The sequence below is a fragment of the Crocuta crocuta genome, unplaced genomic scaffold (genome assembly GCF_008692635.1).
Source record: "Crocuta crocuta isolate KB4526 unplaced genomic scaffold, BGI_CrCroc_1.0 scaffold96, whole genome shotgun sequence".
NCBI lineage: Eukaryota > Metazoa > Chordata > Mammalia > Carnivora > Hyaenidae > Crocuta > Crocuta crocuta.
The window spans coordinates 5,450,983-5,472,338 of record NW_027531522.1 but is presented as its reverse complement, the minus strand read 5'-3'; the positions used below and the strand labels follow the sequence as shown (position 1 = coordinate 5,472,338).

Below are 21,356 nucleotides of genomic sequence, written 5' to 3'. Positions count from 1 at the left end.
ATAAAGATGATGAAAGTAATTACTGCAGAGAGATTGTTACTAATGCAAAATGGAAAGCCATTTCCAGGTTCATAATATACTTACTGCAGAGACAGGTAATTGCATAAAGAAATTCTCCCAAACCACGAGGGAGGATAAGAGAGGCATGTTGTTGACTCACCTGTATTTGTGTCGCATACAGTTGGTTCAACAAATGATCTATGTAGAACCACACACACATACACACACACACACACAAAAGGCCACAATAGATGTCCCGGAAATATTAAAATTTAACAAAGTGATTAAGAAGTTGCCTTGAGAACATTCTGAATTAAAGGAACTATAGATATTACCAAAGAACAATGAGAAATTGTCCCCTTCTTTATGTGGAACTAACTGAAATTATACGCTTATAAAGCTGAATCCAGGGCATTCCCAGGCTAAAAATGTCTCTTTAAAAATAGTAAAAATATAAATATGGGTATATTTATTTACTTCAGATAATTGACTTCAAAAATGCCTTCTTCTATGAAAAAAAATATTTTGCTGAAATAAGTCATTAATGATGGTTGATCATGACCAGAACTGGACAACACATGACCAGGGGGGAAAGAAACAACCTTTAGTATGCTTTTTGTCAAGAGAGCTCTATTTACGAAACAGAAGACAAAGACCTTTCCAAAGCCAGATTTAGAGATTTCTTCTAGAAAGCAGACAGATTAAATCTATACCTGGCAATAGAAGAAAGTGAGAGAAGCCCAATTATAGGTTGTAACAGAAATATTAGTGACTATTCCCGAGATCATAAACACTGAGCTTTACTCACAGGAGCTCAGGAGGCTCATTGACAAGCTTACCTCTTAGGGATAAAAACCATCCCTAAGCCACATGTTCTGTCTGTGTCCACTTGGTTGGTCCTACATTTAAAGATATCTTTCACATCAACTGGTCTAAGATTTTTAGATATGTTGTGTTTCTAGCCTTTAGAGTATAAATTTGGTCCCAAGATATTTTCTGTGGGAAAATTTCTCTCTCTCTCTTCTCAAGCCCTGCTGAGCAGAAACATAATTGCTGAGCCTAAAAATCCAATAGCCAATGGCTATAATTAACGGGAAAATGTGTCTCAGCCTCTGCAAGAGATAATTGCCCCTTAGTAACAATACCAGAAATCGGAATAGCGAAAATTGAAAGCCAATATTAACAAAAGGCCCACACGGCCCCTGATGTAAGCAAACTCCATGGCATATAATAAATGTATTACTACAGTTAAACCTTAAAGCGGTTTGCACCTGACGTCGAAACAGCCAACCAGAAGGAATCGATCAGTTCATCTGACAGATTTTTTGTTTTTTCAGTTTATTTTTCTCTCGTACTTTGTAGCCATAGCAATGGTAAAGGCAAAGTTAGCAGACTTCCAAGCTCTGCACAAGGAAACACGCCTACATAGGAACAATAGCACTTTTTCAGTGCAGAAGGTACCTTTAAAGTCCCTGTCATCTGCCTAGTGAAATTTGTTCTTGGGGAATCTTTCTCCTTTGAGGGTCCATCCCCAATAGGGAAACATCAGGTGAGCATTTCACCTAAAGAAAAACAATTTGGCCTACTTTGCCCATTGAATCTCTGAGAAGCAGATTATCTTTATATTTTGGGTTGTTCCATCTGTTTTTTATGACTTTAAGTTAGGGGACTACTTGTTGTCTTCGATGAATCCCTGTTTCTCAGTGTGGTCGCTGGACCACCCACCTCAGAAGCTCCCGGGACGTTGTTAGAATACAATTCCCAGGCTCCACTGCGAGGCCCACGGAAGCAATGTCCTGAGGCAGCAGCGAGGGATGTGCCTTCCCGACAGCCTTCCCTGAGACACAGAGTTTGAGCACCACAGCCACGGAGAGGAAGAAGGGCAGGGAAAATGGGGTTCTCAGAAGCAAAAGTAAAGAGCGGATCAAAGAGTAAGAAGACAGGAACATATCTCTTTGTGAATAAGACAAGGCAACGTAGCGCAAACAGCTAAATAACAGTAGCCTGGGGCTGACGGGAAGAACACAGCCCAGTTTGAAGGTGCTGGTCTTTTCCTGAAAGGAGGAGAGAGGACTATGAGTGAGAGAAGGCCGAGAAGGAGCGATGCCAGGTAAGAACTATACCCGCTGTAGGCCCCGGAGACTCACCCCAGAGGTTGCCTTAGAACTCTCCCCACTTGGCAACAACACAGCACTTTATATACTATCTCGAAATGCAGAAAAGGTAATAGGGCTGAATGTTCGTGTCACTCCAAAATGCGTATGTTGAAACCCCACCTCCCCAATGTGACGGAAGCATTAGGAGGTGGGGCCTTTGGAAAGTGCTGAGGACAGGTGAGGTCAGGAGGAGGAGGCCCTCATGGTGGGGTTAGCGGGTTAGCGCCCTCCTACAAGACGTGAGACAGCTTGCTTCCCCCTCTGCTCCTCCGCTACGTGAGCACACAGAAAGAAGGCAGCAGTATGTCACCCATAAAAGGATCTCACTAGAACCATGACCTCCTGGCCCCCTGATCTCAGACCTCCAGCCCCCAGAAGCATAAGGAGTACATTTCTGTTGTTTAACTCCTCAGTCTGTGGTACTTGGTTAAGAGCAGCCCAAACTGAAGAAGACAAAGATAGACTGGTAAGAGCTATCCCATTAAATGTAAGTTGTAGGGCTTCTGGATGACCAGATTTACCTGCTCTGCCAGTTCAGTTAAAACCAAGAGCTAATTGAGTCAAAAGATTCACCTGACTATTCTTGATCAAACTCCTCTCTATTGGCTTAAGAAGTTACGAGGTATGAAAAACACAAGTGATTATCTTCTCCTTTCTTGGTTGAAGAAGAAATTAAACAACTTGGATAATTCAAGAAGCCGTAGCAACATCTGAGTGCCCTTTCCTTGAGAAGATGAATTGTGACATTTCGACCAATAACACATAAATTGTTTTCAAAATTCTTGTGAGGGTTCTGTTGCCCAGAAGTTATCCTTTCTCCCTGCTTTGGTGTTGTTATTGACAGAAAAGAGAGTGCCCACAGGGCACACATGGCTAACACCCCACAACACTGTGCTGTAGTCAGCTGATAGTACCGTCCACTATTTCTGTCCCTCTGAAGTAAGAACTTGATGTACCCACAGAAACTGGATGTTGGCTGCAGAGAAACTCTTCTGTGCTGATGACTGGTCCCCAAAAATATAGGGACAAAAAAGGAACAAAGAAATCTCACTGGGAAAGAGCAAAGCCATTTGGGGAATATCTGGACATGATTCAGCATCGTTTTAACTACAGAACGAAGTACATACGAACAAAAAAATTCTTAACTGCTCTCTTCTCTTGATATTTTAAAATTTCCACATCACTGTTTATTTGCAGGGGGAGGGAAACATCAACTAAATAAGCCAACAGAAAGAAGGGAACCATTCATGACTTGACCAAGCCCTAAAACATTGGCATTTACCAGATATGTAATTTCAGATACGACAATTAATTGCATTGGATGATTATCAGCCTAGGGGATTAAATAAGCTGACATCTATAAAGGTTTGATCAGATTGCTTAGCACAAAGTAAGTACCTAATAAATGTTAGTTCTCTTGTCACTGAAAAATAAAAGGCAAATAAAGCAGCCAGCTCTTTCTTTTCTTTTCATTTTTTCCCTCTATTCATCATACTTTTTACATGGACACAACCTGAAAGTGTCAACTTTATAATCATAGAATGTGAAAGCTGAGAGGGTGGTTAAGAGTTCACCTGGCCTGATATTATACTTGCCAAATGACAAAAACTAAGGGCCACAGAATTCCCATGACCCAGACAGGATGCTGGTTCTAGAAGGGGAGTCTCTGGTCCTCCTGGGCAGTGTGCTTTCCTCTAGACCCACTCAACCTTCTGAATTACTCTACTAGTTCCTTTCAAATGATAAAACATCAACAATATGCATTAAACACTTGATAACAGGGGCACCTGGCTGGCTCAGTTGGGAGAGCACGTAACTACTGATCTCGGGGTCATGAGTTTGAGCCCCACGTTGGGTGTAGAGGTTACTTAAAAATAAATAAACTTAAAAAAAATAGTTGATAGCAAATCGAAGGGACTCACCTCACTCTGCATCTTCTGAGCCTCCTTTGAAGCCTGATACAACGGTGTCTCAACAAATTCAAGCATGGACTTCCCCTTATTTTTCTCATACTCTTCTTTGTACTTGACCTTCATTGAAAAAAATGTATAAAAACCACATAAACCTCATATGCCCTTCTACAAATAGAGCGAAGGAAAAGAAGTATGGCTAAAATTAATCATTCTAGTTTCTAAAATCACATTATTCTGGCCACTTGGGTTGGTCAGTGGGCTCCCTGAGGTTAATAACATACAAAGAAAGTAAACAGGAAATATATAAAAATATTTAAGAAACAAAAATAACTTAGAACTGCTAAATAATGTCCTTCTGGGACTTGGATGAAGTATTTAAATCACTGGGATATATAGATATACCTCATATATACAGGGATAATATGGATACACTCATGGTATACACACATACATATAGAGACAGAGACAGAGAGATCCCTGTCATGCTTCAAAAGTCTATGAGTAAATCATGAACAAGGAGGAAAACATAGGTATGATTTTGCCTTCCTGTCAAAGGGAAGGCAGTGTTCTCTAGGGCCACTGAATTTTTCCATAGCCATCGAGTAAAACACACACACAGAGCTTTTATGAGATTGCTTTCGGTTTCCCCCTGCATTATTTCATAATATCATGTCATGAATTATTTATTTCAATTACAAGCAATCTCCGTCCTATTTTAGTTTATAAAACGATCGATATGTTCTATCTCCTAATAACAGAAATCAGAATTATACGTAGCTGTCAGAGGGACTGGCTTTTTCTTAGCAACATCCCTTTGTAAATTAAATTCACAGAAAAGTTTTGATCATGATTTATTTCCTTCAGAAATGTATTTTCATTAAAATCCTTATGTGTAAACAATTTTTTATGAAATTGCTTAAGTTATATAATAATAACAGCAGTTTTAATGACATTTAAATACAAAAGCAGCTTTTCAATACTTAGAACTTTGTGGTAGCAAGAAATGTAAACAGAGTTTTTAAATTCCTACTTGTAGGACTATTTTTGTTTCAGAGAACTAGATAATCAATGAAAGTGAAGTGTAGTAACATACTATGCTAGGATAAAACTTTGTGGGAAAAATTAAATGAAAATAAGAATAAAAAGAGAAAAAAAAAACGTATGTTTCCAAACCTTAAAGTAGATGAATTGTAGATTTTTTTATTTTTTAATTAAAAAAATTTTTTTAATCTCCATTTATTTTTGAGAGAGAGACAGACAGAACACAAGTGGGGAAGAGGCAGAGAGAGAGAGGGAGACACAGAATCTGAAACAGGCTCCAGGCTCTGAGCTAGCTGTCAGCACAGAGCCCGACATGGACCTCGAACCCGCAAACCGTGAGATCATGACCTGAGCCAAAGTCGGACACTTAACCGACTGAGCCACCCAGGTGCCCCTAATTTTTTTGATTTGTATATTTTTTAAATAAATGAAAGTGAGTATCAAATCATTAAGGAATTTATATTCCACAGGATACATTTAATAAACTGATGTAAAATTATATCTTAATAGATGCTAGAATGACATCTTTTGTAACTGCTGAAACACAGAATAAAAGAAATATATAGATACCAACTTTAAAGTGTGCATGAAAGATTTTTTAAAATTTCTTTCAAGGAAGACACAGAATTTTATAGTTGAAAGAAACATTAATGTAAGATAATTTTTAATCACACTTGTAACTGGTCTGAGAAACTATAATAAACATTGCATCTGGAAAATTAATTCTGCAGCTCAAAATGACAAATTAGTACACTATAAAACCTGAAATCATCATGAGATTTGATCATCATTTAATTAATTGATATAGAAGTATAAAATTGTGTCAAGTAACTTTTTTTCCGAACTGCTTTTCCACTGAAACAGGGTTCCAGCTTCGCCAACCCAGTAAGATGGAATAGTGCTTGACATTTTCCAAAGCAACGTTCACTTCCTCAAGATGCACATTCTTTTCAGCACCTGCACCTGCACACAAGAGGCGCACGGCAGTGAGTAGTTGAAGGGTCCAGACCGGGGTGTGGGTGGGGGCGCACCTGGCTCTGGAGCGTGGCATTGCCTTTATGGTGCAAGTGTTCCGCAGCATCCGCATCAAAATGATACATTCCTTTGTTTTCCTCAAAAAGCTTTCTATACTCTTGCTAAAACAGAGAACATGAAAATGAACAGGAAAATAAATTCAGAATAAAAGAGACTGATTAGAGCAACTAATACTTATGAATGCAAACTGAAAAAAACAAGGCAACAAGAGCTACAAACGATCAGGTCCCATTGCGCTGGCTGCTCTTGTAGATTTCTGACACTAAGGGAAACCTACAAGTCTGTATAGACCAGCTCTAGGTGGCCAAAGCGAGACACTCAAGACAAGCAGGGGACAATTAGGTGTCAACATAATGTAAAAGACAGGGGGAGTGGCAACAGAAAAGCCAGTGACGGGACTCATGTGAACCAGCAAGTTGGCAAAATAAAGGCAATCTGTCCAGCCCTTACCCTCAAACAGAAATGCATTGGATAGCATCTACGAGAAGAGAAGGAAGGAAGAAATAACAGAGGAAAGGAAAGCTGGGGTCAGAAAAGGAAAAACATTGTACATGAGGGCTCAGCCACGAGGAAGAGTGGCAGGGGTCATAAGGAAAATGAGAGAGTGAGAACTAATTCAACTAATTTTCCTAAAAGGAGGGGGTAGGAGGTGCCTGCAAGAGAAACAGAGGAGTCTGGGTGGAGTCGGTAGAATTTTTAAGGTGAAGAAATTAGATTACGACTACTATTTCGATACACAGACAAAAAGGTGAATTTGGAAGAGACGCCAAATTTGGCAACTGTGGAACTCCAAATACAACACGCTGCGATAAAACAAAAATTGCTCCATGATTTCTCCCATTAAAGATCAGACACTTAGTTGTTTTGCATTATTTGGAAAAGACTTCTAGAGATAAAGAGTAGCTCTCAAAGACTCAAGTCTACACAGACTTAGGCGAAAGCTGGTTGCTCCTTGGGCGATGAGGATTTCAGGGAAAATGGCGATTTTGTGTAGGATGTAGGGAGAGGGAAGCTGCATTCGAAAGAGAGCAGGAAAGAGCTGGCCAGAACAGAAGTGACTTTCAGGTCTTAGCAGATGCTCCAGGGATCTGAGAGTGAAGCAGGAAGAGACCCCAGAGCCAGGGATGGAAAGGATGGGATGACGCACACAAGAAGAGAGACATAGCGACGGTCCCCGAAGCCCTTCCCGACGATTAGAGCACTACGACCTATGTCCCCCAACCCTCTAACCAGAATAAAGTGAGGGAGTAAACTGCCCCAGGGAGCTCATGCAAATGTTCCGACATCTTGACTGAAGGAAATAAGCCCTAAATTTTGGCCCCTTTGCTAATTTAAATAAATAAATAAAGTCAAAGGATAATAGCATGCTCAGCGACTTTATAATGTACTTAAAAGTTATTTTATAATACCTAATTAAAATAATCATAAATTGAATGTCACATGCTAGAACGTATTCTATACCAGGAATAGGTTTAAAATCCAGAATTAGTAAAGCCTAGGGATGCTCTGTCTGCAATAGTGGATAGAGACTGAGGAAAGGTTAAAAAATACTGTCCTTGGTGATGGGTGTTAGTGACAGGGAATTTCAGAAACTTCTATTTAAAAAACAAACGACAACAACAACAAAACAAAATGTATTTGAACTAAGGTCTGCAAAACAATTTTCAAGACTTGCTCTCCCTTATATAATAGTCTCTGTTGCCTCCTAGTGGGTACAACACAGAGTAACATGCAGTATATGTTTTTCATTTATGCAATGTTATAAAAGAGCCAGAGCTCTACTTTCCAGGAGGAAATATTCCTTCAAAGCTTTAATTAGAATGGCCATTCAAACTCATAAGGACAAATTTTACTCTACACACTAAGCGTTTTTAAAAAATTGATCTATACCAAAGACATTTAGAGGTCTTTAAAAAACAGCGATTTATAACAAACTGACAACTAATTTTGGCAGGATGTCTGTATTAAGCACTTTCTTATTCAATCTTTTGCTAAAATTAAGTTGCCTTTATAAATCAGCAAAATTCCCATTCTCTTTACATTAAAATTTAAAAGGGCAATTCTAATGTACAGTAAATTTTAGCCAATGCATTATCATACAACTTTAATAAATAGACACCTCAGAGTAACACATTTGAGTCTTAAACTCTTTTTCTCCCATGAAGTAATTATTCAGCCACAATTTTTCAACGGGGGAAAAAAGTCTATAATCTAGGCAAAGGTACCACCTGAATGAAGATTTAGACTTTAAAAATGGATATACAATAAATGTAATATATGACTTTGCTGGGTTTCTCTGCTGAAGAGGTGATAGAAACAATTTATATTAAGCTATGATTTCTTAATTTCGCCACTCTCATAAAATATAAAGGTCAATATTCTTGAAAAGAACTATTCAAATATTCTTGAAAAGAAACATTGCTTAGGAGTGGTATGTATTTTTCCAGCTACCAAATTTTTAAATTACCACCATGATATTTTTATTGTCTAATCTACATGCGAATCCTCACGTCGAGAAATTTTTTTTTTAATTTTTTTAATGTTTTATTTATTTCTAGGAGAGAGAGAGAGAGACAGCGTGAGCAGGGGAGGGTCAGAGAGAGAGGGAGTCACAGACTGTGAAACAGGCTCCAGGCTCTGAGCTGGCAGTCAGCACAGAGCCCGACGCGGGCCTCGAACCCACGAACCGCGAGATCATGACCTAAGCGAAAGTCGGACGCTTAACCGACTAAGCCACCCAGGCGCCCCGCGTCCTTGGGAAATTTAACCCAAGCATGGACGGGGAACGGTGAAGGGCAAATGGGACTGCAATGATCAAAACAGGATGCCAAAGACTGAACGTGAAGAAAGCCCCCAGATTGGAGAATAAAAACATATAGACTTTTAGAAACACCCCTATGAGTTATGGAGGAAAACGTGAATCTGAAAGAGCCACTCAAGGAGCGCAGGACTCCATGCAGAGGGGGATGAATGAGCACTGAAACAGCAGGAAGCATGAACAAAATGTCCTGGACCTGAGTCTGATTCTGCACCGGATAGTCCTCTACGGTTCTCCACCTGCCCGACAGACAGAAGAAGGGCAGACTGCTTTTCTTCTGAGGACCAGTGATAAAGTTGATTAATTAAGTTAAAAATCTCTGCAAGTATGAATTCTTTACATGCGTAATATGTTTCAAGAAGGAGGTCAGGGATAGTGGTGGAGAAAAGACGATTACAAAATAATGAACAGAATTTTCAATACGTCAAAGCCAAGCATAGACATTTCTAAACCTGATNAGCAGGCTCCGCACTGTCAGTGCAGAGCCCGACGTGGGGCTCAAAGTCATGAACCGTGAGATCGTGAACTGAGCTGAAACCAAGAGTCAAATAGTCAACTGACTGGGACACCCTGGCACCTCTTTATCTCATTCCTTAACAGCTGGGGAACCAGGTCTGGACTTCAGATTTTTTTTTCAACCCAGAACTGTAAGCATGTCTCCCGATGACAACTATTTTCACATTCCTTGCCCACCATACTTTTCCATCTGGTCTCATCTGGCCCAAAGCAGATATTCAATACACCTGGATAATTTTGAGTGACTGAATGAGCATGTAATTATTAAAACTGGCAGAGAAATGACTTGAAGCCAAATTACAGTTCATCATCACCATGGGCTATTCTGAGATGTAGGCGATGGGACACAGGTGAGGCGGGGTCCTCAGCTATAAGAACCAGTGAAGTCAGGGTCCACATGCTAAGTATTTGAAACGGCAACCAGGAGGGGAGTTCTGATGGGATGACTACTGTGGAGCATGCACAGATATTTTCATTAGGACATGAAAAATCCGCTCTCTCCCCAGTTGCTCTGAAGACAACACGGAAGCCTTCACAAGACCAAAAGTAGAGTGTCGATGTAATGTAGGATCTATTTCCAGAGAAAATACAAATTAGACTATGACAATTTTGTATGTTTCTGAGGCCCATTTAAATACCAGACACTCTGCTCTGGCCCACATAAAATAAAAGGTCCCTGATGTAAGCCTGACCTTCAAGTGGCTTCAGTCTGATTCGGAAGAAGAAAGAGGAAGAAGAAAGACAGAAAGAACACTCGTGCAAGCACCTTGAAGTGTAATTACTCAACAAGGAAGTTTGCATTCAAGCGATATGAAAGACCCAGCAAGAACCCCGTGTCAAGCGACAGCTTTGGTGGCTTTAAGCAGGCAGACCACTACTTTTCAGTGCGTTAGTTATTCGGGGAGGAGTGGAGCCAAGGTGCGCCTAGCAGATACGCTCCTGAACGCTGCAGAGTCCGAGCTCCAAGCAGCCACACGGCATCGACAGCTGCCATCAAGCAAACCCACTTACTCGGCTGACCATTTTGCTGGCTTTCAAAGCATGGTCTAAAAACAAGTTTGGGAGATCTGAGACTGGGTCATGCATATTTTCAAAGTCTTTCTTGTACTTCACCTATGAAAATAACATGGAACATAATACTGTCTAGGAGAAGAAAATATGGTTTTGCACTATTGCCATTATTACTTTTACTACATCGGAAATCACCATGTAGCGGTACATTAACAGACGGATTTACAAGCAGCCGCTAGATGGTGCTCATTTACTACTGAATGAGTTAAAAAAGTTACTTCCAGGGTCTTGAAAATATTTTGGTAATTGCTATTATTGTTTACATATTTAGAAAGAGCGACATTCACAGAATCAAGTAACTTTAATAGACATTCTGTTTTCAAAACAAAAAGAAGACTATTTTTTACAAATTACCATGTTTTAATTATGCTTTGGAACAATTTTAGGGCTTTTGGTGCTTTTCATCCTATTGCAACATAGATCTTCTTCTTTTCCTACCAACTGCTCTAAAAATACAATATTAGTAATAGTAACACTAAAATATTAATAACAGAAAATATTTGAGCACTTACGGTGTGCCAAACACTTTATACGTAGTATTTACTTTCCACAACAACCCTTGTGGGTAAATACTTTAAGAATCTCCATTTTACAGATGAGTAAACTGAGGCACAGAAAGACGAAGGTATAAAATTAAGAGGCAGAACAGATTCAAATTCAAGCAATCCAATTCTAAACCTTGTGCTTTCAAGCACTATGCTCTCAGTTCCTTTACATATATTCCGACTCTATTTGTTTTCCATTTTTACACGCACACAAGATAAAAACAAGTAAGAGAAAGAGGCCATTCTGATATTCCCAGCGATCCTCAAAGACCCATTTCAAGTGTTGATAAGAAACACAAGTGAGTTAAGGGGCACAAATAACAACACCTACTAAACATTAAGGAAAATAAGCTATGCTGAGTCCAAAGGATATTCCAAGACTTGAAAAGTTTCAGCGATCTAACAAAGCACAGTTCAACAATTCTTCATCTTAATACCTGTACAGCCTTCAACCGTACCAAAACAATCCATTCCTTTCCATGTTTCTGTTTTTACACTCCGCCTAGTTCTAATAAAAATTTAAGGCATTTTTTATTGTGAATTGAAACTTGATTATTTTAAAAAACATAAAATGAAACCAAATTTGTGAAGCTGTATTTCACGGCATTTGCATAAGGGATATAGGAAAGACACTGTAAGCAGTTACAAGTGCAATTTCTGAAAATTTCTTTCTTATAAACTACCATATACCAGGTTATACTTCACAGGAGCCCAATTTCCTGGGCACAATTACATGAGTTTAACTGTTGTCAGAACCACTAATTCAAGATACTACACACTACTCTGTAATCTATTCCTACTCTTGATCAGATATAATAGTTTTATTAGCAATACTATTCCTAACTTATTAACTAATCAGTAATCAGTAAACATTAATGGTAACTTACAATAATATATTTTTCTTAAGAAAGCTTAAGAAAAGCACGGTTCGGTGTTTGCAGCTAAAATTACAGGTGAACTCCAGATCTTGAGTAAGTATTAGTAATTAGTCATTACAATACATTCGATTCAAAAGATACTGAAAACAATTATGTGACGCACAAGTCCTGAGGCACAAAGTAACTTACATCGCTCACCAGTGCAGTGACAAGCTGACTTTGCCTAAAAGAAGCATTTTCAAGAGGATTGTAATGATGTTTCTTATCCCTCATTTCATTATCAAACTTTTCTTTGTATTTAATCTGCCATAAAAGAAGAAAACAGGATAAATTAAATAGTACATTTATCTTTAAGCTTTCAAAATGAAACATTTGATTTTTAATTAGAGCAGACATAAACTACCTTGAAAACAAATGGTGGCAAAGTTTAAATTCCTGGCATTTTTTCCTCCTATAAAGCTTAATTAGGCATAAAAATTTTTTTTATGGAAAAACAACCTCTACTTGAACATTGATCATAAATGCAATTAGGCATGAACTCAAATCCTATTAACAAGAATTATACACTAAAATCTCAGGACTTTTAAATGTCAGTTTCCATTTCTGCATTCTTATTACCTATGATCAATTAGAAATTGAGACCACAAATGAATGAAAGTCTATAACATTTAGAAAATGGATCCTGAGCCCCAGAATTTGTATATGAATTTTCCTGAGGGAATTATTTCAAATACGGGACATGGTTTAGACTATGGTTTTTCTCATCACTTCCCAGTCGTTCAAAAATTCATTTTTAGGGATTACATTTTCTGAAATGTCCTGGGTCTACTTAATGTCAATTTTTTTTATTCCTCTGCTTTAGCTCCACAGTTATATTTAGCAGCAAACTATCTCTAATACTTATTCTGTATTGTTTTTCTCCTTTTTTAAGTAATCTATCAATTTCTCTATGAACAGAGGAATACGTGAAGGTAGGTTATTGACACAGACCTCAAAAGCAGAAGTAACCTGTTTTGTTCTCTTATAATAATTTGACAATACTACACCTCTCACAATATTATGTGTTCTTACAACATTCTCCTACTGCATTGTTATTCATACATCTTAAAGCCCTAGCTCGAAGAAATTTTTTCTAATTTTTTTAAAGTTTGTTTGTTTATTTATTTATTTATTTTAAGAGAGTGACTGAGAGCGCACAAGCAAGGGAGGAGCAGAGAGAGAGGGTGAGAGAGAATCCCAAGCAGGCTCTGCACTGTCAGTGCTGAGCGCCATGAGGTGTTCCATCTCAGGAAGTGGAGATCACGACCTGAGCTGAAATCAAGAGTCAGATGCTCAACCCACTGAGCCACACAGGGGCCCCTCGAAGTAACTTTTATTAAGAAGCAATTTGGGTGTGGTTCACATTATCTGTTTTAATTGAGTGTATACTGGGTGATGTCTTCCTCAAGGACGCATGTCTAGTACCTATGGGAGACAGCTAGTGAAAATCTTGGTAAGAATACATTTGAAAAAGATTCTGGGATGGTTTATAGGAAATAATTTTTGTTGTGCCTCTATTTGCTAGTAATAGCTTTCTGATAGTCACATTGCCTTACAAATTCCAGCAAAACCTCATTTATTCTAATTAATTAGACTAATCCATAAACTATAAAACAAGAAAAACTCTGATTTTAAAAGATATATATTTACATATATTTTTATGTCTTGAAATCAGGGACTATATCACCAATGAAATAAATTTAGATCTCCTTTGCTATTTTCCACAGTCATGGGCACCACAGCGAAAGATTTCCCTACCTGGTCCTCCACTAAAATCCACTCCCTTTGCACCTCTACATCCCTCTTCCAGGGCTTTTCACCATATTTTCATCTGTGCTTTTGTCTCTCTCTAGGTCTTCGTGCCTAAAGGACATTTACTTGACAATGAGAGGAGACTCTCTTAACTGTCTTCCACTTGAATGGCACTCCTGACTCGGCCAGGTTCACCAACACTTTCCCGTGACAAAGCAAAGAATCTAACTGATGGCCTCGGCGCCCTGAACGGTCTCAGCTGGTAGCCATTTATCCCACTAAGCAACCCATCAATGCAGTCCTCGCTTGCATCAAGTTTTTCTTGAATTATTTAAAATCTCCACCCCCGGGCACCATGAGTATCTTTTTTATGTATTAGCTCAGTGACAAAAAATAGGTTATATCCTCTCTGACAAGAGAGAACCTGTCCTAAGTCTGCATGCAACATGGATGGGGTGAAACTTGGAAATTAACCTGACGCATTCTCATCTTCCGTTTGTTCTTCCCAAGTGAAGGTGTATTTCTGAAAAGCACTAAGCGATCCACATTGTGATGACTCCTCTTTCCTCTACTCATTACATTGAGCCTGTGTTGAGTTCCCGCCATGAGGCTGGATGAGTTCCCACCCGAGGTTGGGAGTGTGACCAAGACACACTCTGTCAAGCCTGGAGTCAGTAATCTTTCCAGCAGCAGATCTGACTGAATCACAGTCGCTTAAAAGTGGTTTAAAAGTACGCCCGCGCACTTCGACTCTCATTAGCTATGTTATAAACTTGCCAAGAGTCAAACTGAGTTTGTCCCTAACCCCATTTATATTAGCTGTACTTATCATAATCACATAATTTAATTTAATATTGCAAACACTGACATAATATATATTAATATGTTCATATATATATCTGCATGTATGCATGCATATGTGTGTTTATACACCTGTGCTCATTAAGTCCCTGTCCTCGAGTGAGGCCCTGGGGATACGCAGTAAAAAATGAACTTGATCCCATCCAGGTGTCACTGCTGATGGTGAAGCGCAGAGACAAATTCTGGAACGGTGAGCTGGCTGCAACAATGGAGGGCAATGAGGCCATGGAGCCACATTTTGCAGCAGACCTTCTTCAGGTCTGAGGAACTGGGGGTATTTAAGTTCAGGTGTGAAGAGAGTGTGCTTAGTGAGGGAAAGAGGGGAAAGGGTTGAGGAGGAGATGTGCCCCAGAGGGAACAGCACGTGGAAGGCCAGAGAGGGGCACACACAGCATGATAAGGAATTCGAGAACACAAGGGTGGCCGGAGCATGGAGATTACAGGTTAGACTGGAGAGCAGCAATGACCAGGCCCCACAGAGCCCTGGGGCTTTCATGGATCTTGGTCTTCCTCCTAAGGCCAATGTGGAGTCCTAGGCATGTCTGTGACTTGGGCAGATTTGCTGTTGGGAGGATTTCTGACTCCGGTCTTGACAGAGTGTGTCTCAATTCCCACTTCCAACCTCAGGAAGGAACTCATCCCACCTTACGGTAGGAACTCAACACAGGTTCGAAGTCATGAGTAGAAGAAAAAGGAGTCATCACAACGTGGATCAATCATTGCTTTTCAGAAATATACCTTCGCTTGGGAAGGGCAAATGTCAGGTTTCATGGCAAGTGAGAATGTGTCAGGGTAATTTCCAAGTTTCATTCCCCCTATGTTGCCTCTGTCTCTCCTGTAACTGTGCTGGTGTGCAGAGAGTAGGCTGGCTTCTCTGTGCTCAGAGATGATATAACCAGTTTTTGCCACTTAGCTAATACCGGACTAGACTATTTTCTAATTTTGGACATATTTATTTGTGTAGGTCTGCTCTCCCATTCGACAGTGAGCAAGAAACAAATTTTTATTCATTTTTTTATTCCCAGGGCCCGGCATAATGGATTGGAATGGATTTGGTACTTACTGTATGCTTATTAAAGAAATATATAAATTAATGAGGCAAATGATAAGCAAAAACTCTCTTCTATGACTCATATGAGTCAAACCTTGAGACATGTGTTGGAGATTACAGAATCTCTAATACTTCTCTAACTCTCCAAGTACACACACACACACACACACACACAGGCATACATGCATATATACACACACACATGCACACGCACACACACCATAGTCACTGTTAAATTGATTGGAACTATACCCCGTTAAAAAGACGAAGAATGTAAAAGGAATGCGAAACAATAGATACAAGAATATTACATTGAATCTGTATAGTTTGAATTGTATACATTGTACAATTCTGTACACATTGTATCTGTATCTGCATACACTGAATTGTATAGTTCCTGGACTTTCATTCTTCATTAATTAATTCATTCATTCATTCAGGAAATATTTATGTAATGGCTATGCTGTGTCAGTTAGTGGGCTGAAGAGGGCCATACTGAAGAGACTGAGGGATTAGCTGGTAACTGTGTTCAAATATTTGAAAAATTAAAAAACAGGAGTCGTTCTACCACGGAAGGTAGTTAGTATCGATGGGTAGGAGTTTTAGTCAACAAGGTTTCTGTGGATTATAACGAAAATAAGTTACATTTAGGCGAATACCGGTAGGATGTGTGGAAATTATTCAGATGAACATTAGGAACTCTGTTCTGAAAGCCCTCCCTAACCTCCCAGATTGCTGATGTATTTTTGGAACATCCCACCTTTGCCCAGTCACACAGATCACACCTTGCTGTCATTATCTGCAACACTGTCTGCACCGCGGGCCTTTACAATTACGCTGTAAGCTCAGTGAAGGCAGGGGCTCTCTCTGTCCTATTCACCTTTAAAAATCTACCCCCAAGCACAGTGTCTAGCATGTAATATCTATTCCATTTGCACAAATACATGGGTGGATAATATGGAGAAGGGATTCCTTCATTGAAAAGCAAGATCAAGTACCTTCCACGATGTCCTCAAATTTTGATAGAGCCCTGCGATGGATTTTGATAAGAACTTTATTTTTTTTTCATGCATTCAGCATACTTTACTTATAACCTTCATTTTGAAGTTTCAATATCCACCTCAATACCTTAAGACCATTCTTTTTAAAATGGGAAAATACCGATTGCCATCTAAGTAAAGGATTCTACTTTCAGAAATTGTTAGCATTCTATCTCTTCACTTAGTATTTCTTCAGGCATTATCTGTATTGACCTCAATACTAGGCACTGCTTTTCCTTGCTCCTGAGCATAACAAACTCACATTTAGGTGACAGAGTCAGAGATGATTATCAAGTAGTCATTACTGAATACTAGAGATCACAGAATTGATGTTCTAGGGAAGAATAATAAGAAATCCCAAATTCACGTTGTTTTGAAATATGCGTGGGAAAGTGTATGCCTCGTATGTAGTGAGCATTAGTCACAGCTTAGGTCCTAATGAGGGTGATTAGGGGCATAAATTACACATCTTAGGAATCATTGGGTGTATAAAATAAGCTATTCAGAACTAAATGCCATTCTAATGCAATATTCTCCTGAAAGCATTTAATAGAATTCTAATATCTTAAAAATATAACAAAGCATAATAAAGTACTCTCATGACATTACTAATTAAGCACAGAGTAATGCAAATGATCCCAAAATTTGTGATTATCCTTCATGCAAAATCATGGCTACATTTGCGTGGTTTGAAATCCATTCACACTCTTAACTCACGATCCAAATATAGAAATATTTTACAAATTGTCTCAATACTAAATTGTCTCCCTTCGACTTACGAATCTAACCTGCACACAACTGCTTTCTGGAGAGCTACTTTTAAAGATTTCTACCACTGTTATACATTGAGCTATACACCCTAAAACTTGAATTTGAAAATTCTGTCTAACCTTCCCAGGTTATTTCTGTAGTGTGAGATTAGTTATTGAAAATATATCTGTCACTCCTCTCCTCGTAATAAATGTAGTAAGAACCAAAGTGTTGTGAAATTTCTCTCTCTCTCTAAGCTCCAATACTCCATGTGATCTGATTCAGAGGTGCCTAAGGAACAAAAAAACACCAGAGTTTTCCTCATTAGTTACCCACAAAGCAAAACAACTTCATTACATAAAAAAACATGCGTATCAGACACTGACACCCAACTATTTCTTACCTCTTGCTATCAGGTTTGCATGTAAATGAAGTGAGAAAATAGCCAGAAGGCTTGGTCACCTTCTGACTGTTCACTCAGTCACTACACAGACACATTCAACCATCCTATCCTGATTTCAACGCACACTTCACACATGTGAGTGGCTGTCTCGTCATGCACACCGCGTCTCCTGAGATAAGGCTTTCCCTTGACTAACTGGTGACCTGACCATGGAACAAAATAGCTCCCTCCAGTTTCATGACCACTTGAGAAAGGGAGAAATGGGTGTTGGGTTGGGTGAGTTTGTTCCTAATGTATCCCTTACACCTAAGTCAATCACTTTGGAAACAAATGAAAAGTTACTTATGCTCATGACTGATTTTATTTGCATTATGAATACCAACGTATCTAATGATCCTGATGTTTACCAACGTTCCCTTTTAGTATAAGAAAGGCATATAAGATCGTACTCCTAAAAGTTTATGAGGAATCTTAAGACTTGGCAAGATTTCCATAGACCCACACTTGGGGAAAACAGTGGAATTGTTAAACTACAGTAATATAACTTAAAATCATTCCTCATAACTGCATCTGGACAAAGCAGTGTTTCAATGGTCTGAGGCCTGAGCCTGACTCCTAAAGCCAGTAGTTCAAAGCTTCACCACGAGGGGCGCTGGACTTCAGCCTCACCTTATGGATCAGAGTCCGAGTTGGAGAAAAGAAGGAAAAAGCAGACCCCAAATGAAAGCTTTTCATCATTGCCACAGAAACAAATGTTAGGGGAAAACGGAAAATTTGATAAGTATACCTTAATTATCAGTGAAAATGAAGAGTAAACAACACAATGCCATATACCTATAAGCACCAATTCCCTCCAATTTTGGATGAAATTAGACTAAAAGCTGTCAAGAAAGACAGTATATCCAGATTCTTATGTAGAACTTGCCATAAAGTCAATAAGATTTTCAAGTATGAATTTTACACAAAATCATATCCCTGTCCTTATTTTCATAACAAAATAACACCTCACTGACTTTGTACCGACTTTGAATGATCTAGAGAAATTTGTTTAATCACACTATGTATATTTATTGAAGCCCAATTGTGCGATTCTGTAATGATGAATTAAACACATGTCACCCCTGTCCCCATGAAGCCTGTTGTAAGGTAGTAAAGGAGATATTTAACACACACACACACACACGAACACAAATTGTGCTAAGAGCTATAAAGAACAAGAACTGAGAATAAAGGTGAGAGAGCAATACAATTTAAATTGGCAAGTCAAGAATGCGACATTGAAGCCAAAACTTCGGGGTAAAGAAGTTGGTTGGGAGGGTTTGCCAGGAAGAGAGAATGGGAGATTCTCCAAACCAGTTAACATCCCCATACAATTTGAGGGCAATATTTACAATTAAATTTTAATGGCAATCTAAAATGTACTTTTTATGTTTCAAACCCATTCTCATCAATACATCCCATGCAAGTTTAGAACAGACACTAGTTATTATAAATATAAAAGCTTTCCCTGATATTATAAAACTAAAAGAATTCCATTCGCCATGTAGACAAATTTCCAGTAATAAATACGAATATCTTAACAAGTCAGCTGCACTTAAGAAGGATTTTGTCTCCCCCTCTCTCTTTCAAAATAAATAAATAAACTTTAAAAAATCTTTTCAAGAAAAGGGGGCACGTGGATGGCTCAGTCTGTTAAGCGTCCGACTTCAGCTCAGGTCATGATCTCACAGTTTGTGAGTTTCAGCCCCACGTTGGGCTCTGTGCTGGAGCCCAATTCGGATCCTCTGTCCCTCTCTCTCTCCGCCCCTCTTTCACTCCTTCTCCTTCTCCCTCTCTCTCTCACTTGCTCTCAAAATAAATAAATAAATAAACTTTAAAAATATTAAAAAAGAAAAGAATTTTGTAAGATGATGGCTTCAACAGTTTACTCTACCAACATTTGAGATACCTGGAAATAACACAAATCTCCTTATCTCGGCACGTGACGTGACACTTTAATTTTTTTTTTTTTTTTTTTTTAGTCATTTTCTCTTACTTACTTAAACATCATTTTACATGTCTTCTAAATTTAAAAAAGGAAACTTTGACAACCATGGAAGCAAAGCTGTTGTACAAGTTAACACGAAGGGTTCTGGGTTTCCATCACCTTTCCCGGGCTCCATCCCACAGAGCTCCATATACTGGTGACTTGGGAGAACTCTGCCTCTTGCTCTCTCGTTCTCATCCCTTTATCAGGCAGGTCTTCCCACTACACGCTGTGAGCACCGCCTCCCCTCTGCCTTCTCCTCACTCAGTGCTCCTGGTGCCATCTGCTCACTCCTTCCTGCACCTGTCCCCAGGTCCTCTGCTTGTTGCATTCCCAAGTCACTTCCCTTCTAGGCATTTCTTTGCCTTTGGGTGCTCCTGTATCCATAATCTGTCATTAGGTTAGGAGCAAGACAATATGTGATCTTCAAATAGTGAAAATAAGAAACCACACTTTCTGCCTGCGACTCTAGTTAATATGCCTGAAAATACAAACGGATCATGTTGAGTTCATTCTAGAAGTCCTATGTATTCATCTGCCCAATTTCCCTTTTCCTCATGAGTTTAAGCACTATGAGAGCAGCACGAATGTCATGGAGGAAATGAAGATGTAACTTCCAAATTACAATCTGCTTAGGCATCTGATTGTGTAGTTGCTAAAAGATTTGAAATTTTTTTTAACCTGCCTAAAAACCCAGGTAGGACCAAATGGTAGGATTTCTGGTGACTGAATTTGAAACATCAAATTAGGAGCACATGGGCGGCTCAGTCTGTTGAATGTCTGACTCTTGATTTTGGCTCAGGTCATGATCCCAGAGTCATGGGATCAAGCCCCTTATTGGGCTCAGTGCTGGGCATGGAGCCTGCTTAAGATTCTCTCTCCCTCTCTCTCTGCCTATCTCACCTGTTCGTGCTCTCTCTCTCTAAAATAAAATGTAAAAAAAGTTTTTAATGAATTTTAAAAAATAAATAAAAATTAAGATTAAAAACGGTTTTTCTCAGAACTTTTCTTCTCTATAGACCATCTAATTTATTTAAGTTTTTTAAGTGTATTTATTTATTTTGAGAGAGAGAGTGCAAGAGAGGCAGAGAGACAGAGAGAGAGAGAGAATCCCAAGCAGGCTCTGCCCTGACAGCTCCAACTCAGGGCTTGAACCCACAAACCATGAGATCATGACCTGAGCTGAAATCAAGAGTCAAATGCTTAACCTAATGAGCCACTCAGGTGCCCTTAACTTATTTAATTTATTCAAATATTTANGCACAGAAATTTTTTTTAGAAATTTTTATTTATTTTTAATTTTTTTAAATGTTTATTTATTTTTGAGAGAAAGGGACAGAGCATGAGCAGCGGAGGGGCAGAGAGAGAGAGGGAGACACAGAATCCAAGGCAGGCTCCAGGCTCTGATCTGTCAGCACAGAGCCTTACGTGGGGCTTGAACTCTGTGAGATCATGACCTGA

The 21,356-nt window shown here is 39.1% G+C and overlaps 1 protein-coding gene across 1 annotated transcript in view; it reads right to left on the bottom strand.

Moving 5' to 3' along the window:
* NEBL (nebulette) overlaps positions 1–21,356 on the bottom strand; it is a 112,792-nt gene that overhangs the window by 63,335 nt on the left and 28,101 nt on the right. The window contains exons 8-11 of the mRNA XM_077772479.1: positions 12,163–12,276; positions 10,491–10,592; positions 6,142–6,246; positions 4,079–4,186 (exon numbers count right to left, since the gene is read on the bottom strand). Of these exons, the coding sequence (XP_077628605.1) occupies positions 4,079–4,186; positions 6,142–6,246; positions 10,491–10,592; positions 12,163–12,276 (429 nt within the window). The remainder of the gene's footprint in view (positions 1–4,078; positions 4,187–6,141; positions 6,247–10,490; positions 10,593–12,162; positions 12,277–21,356) is intronic.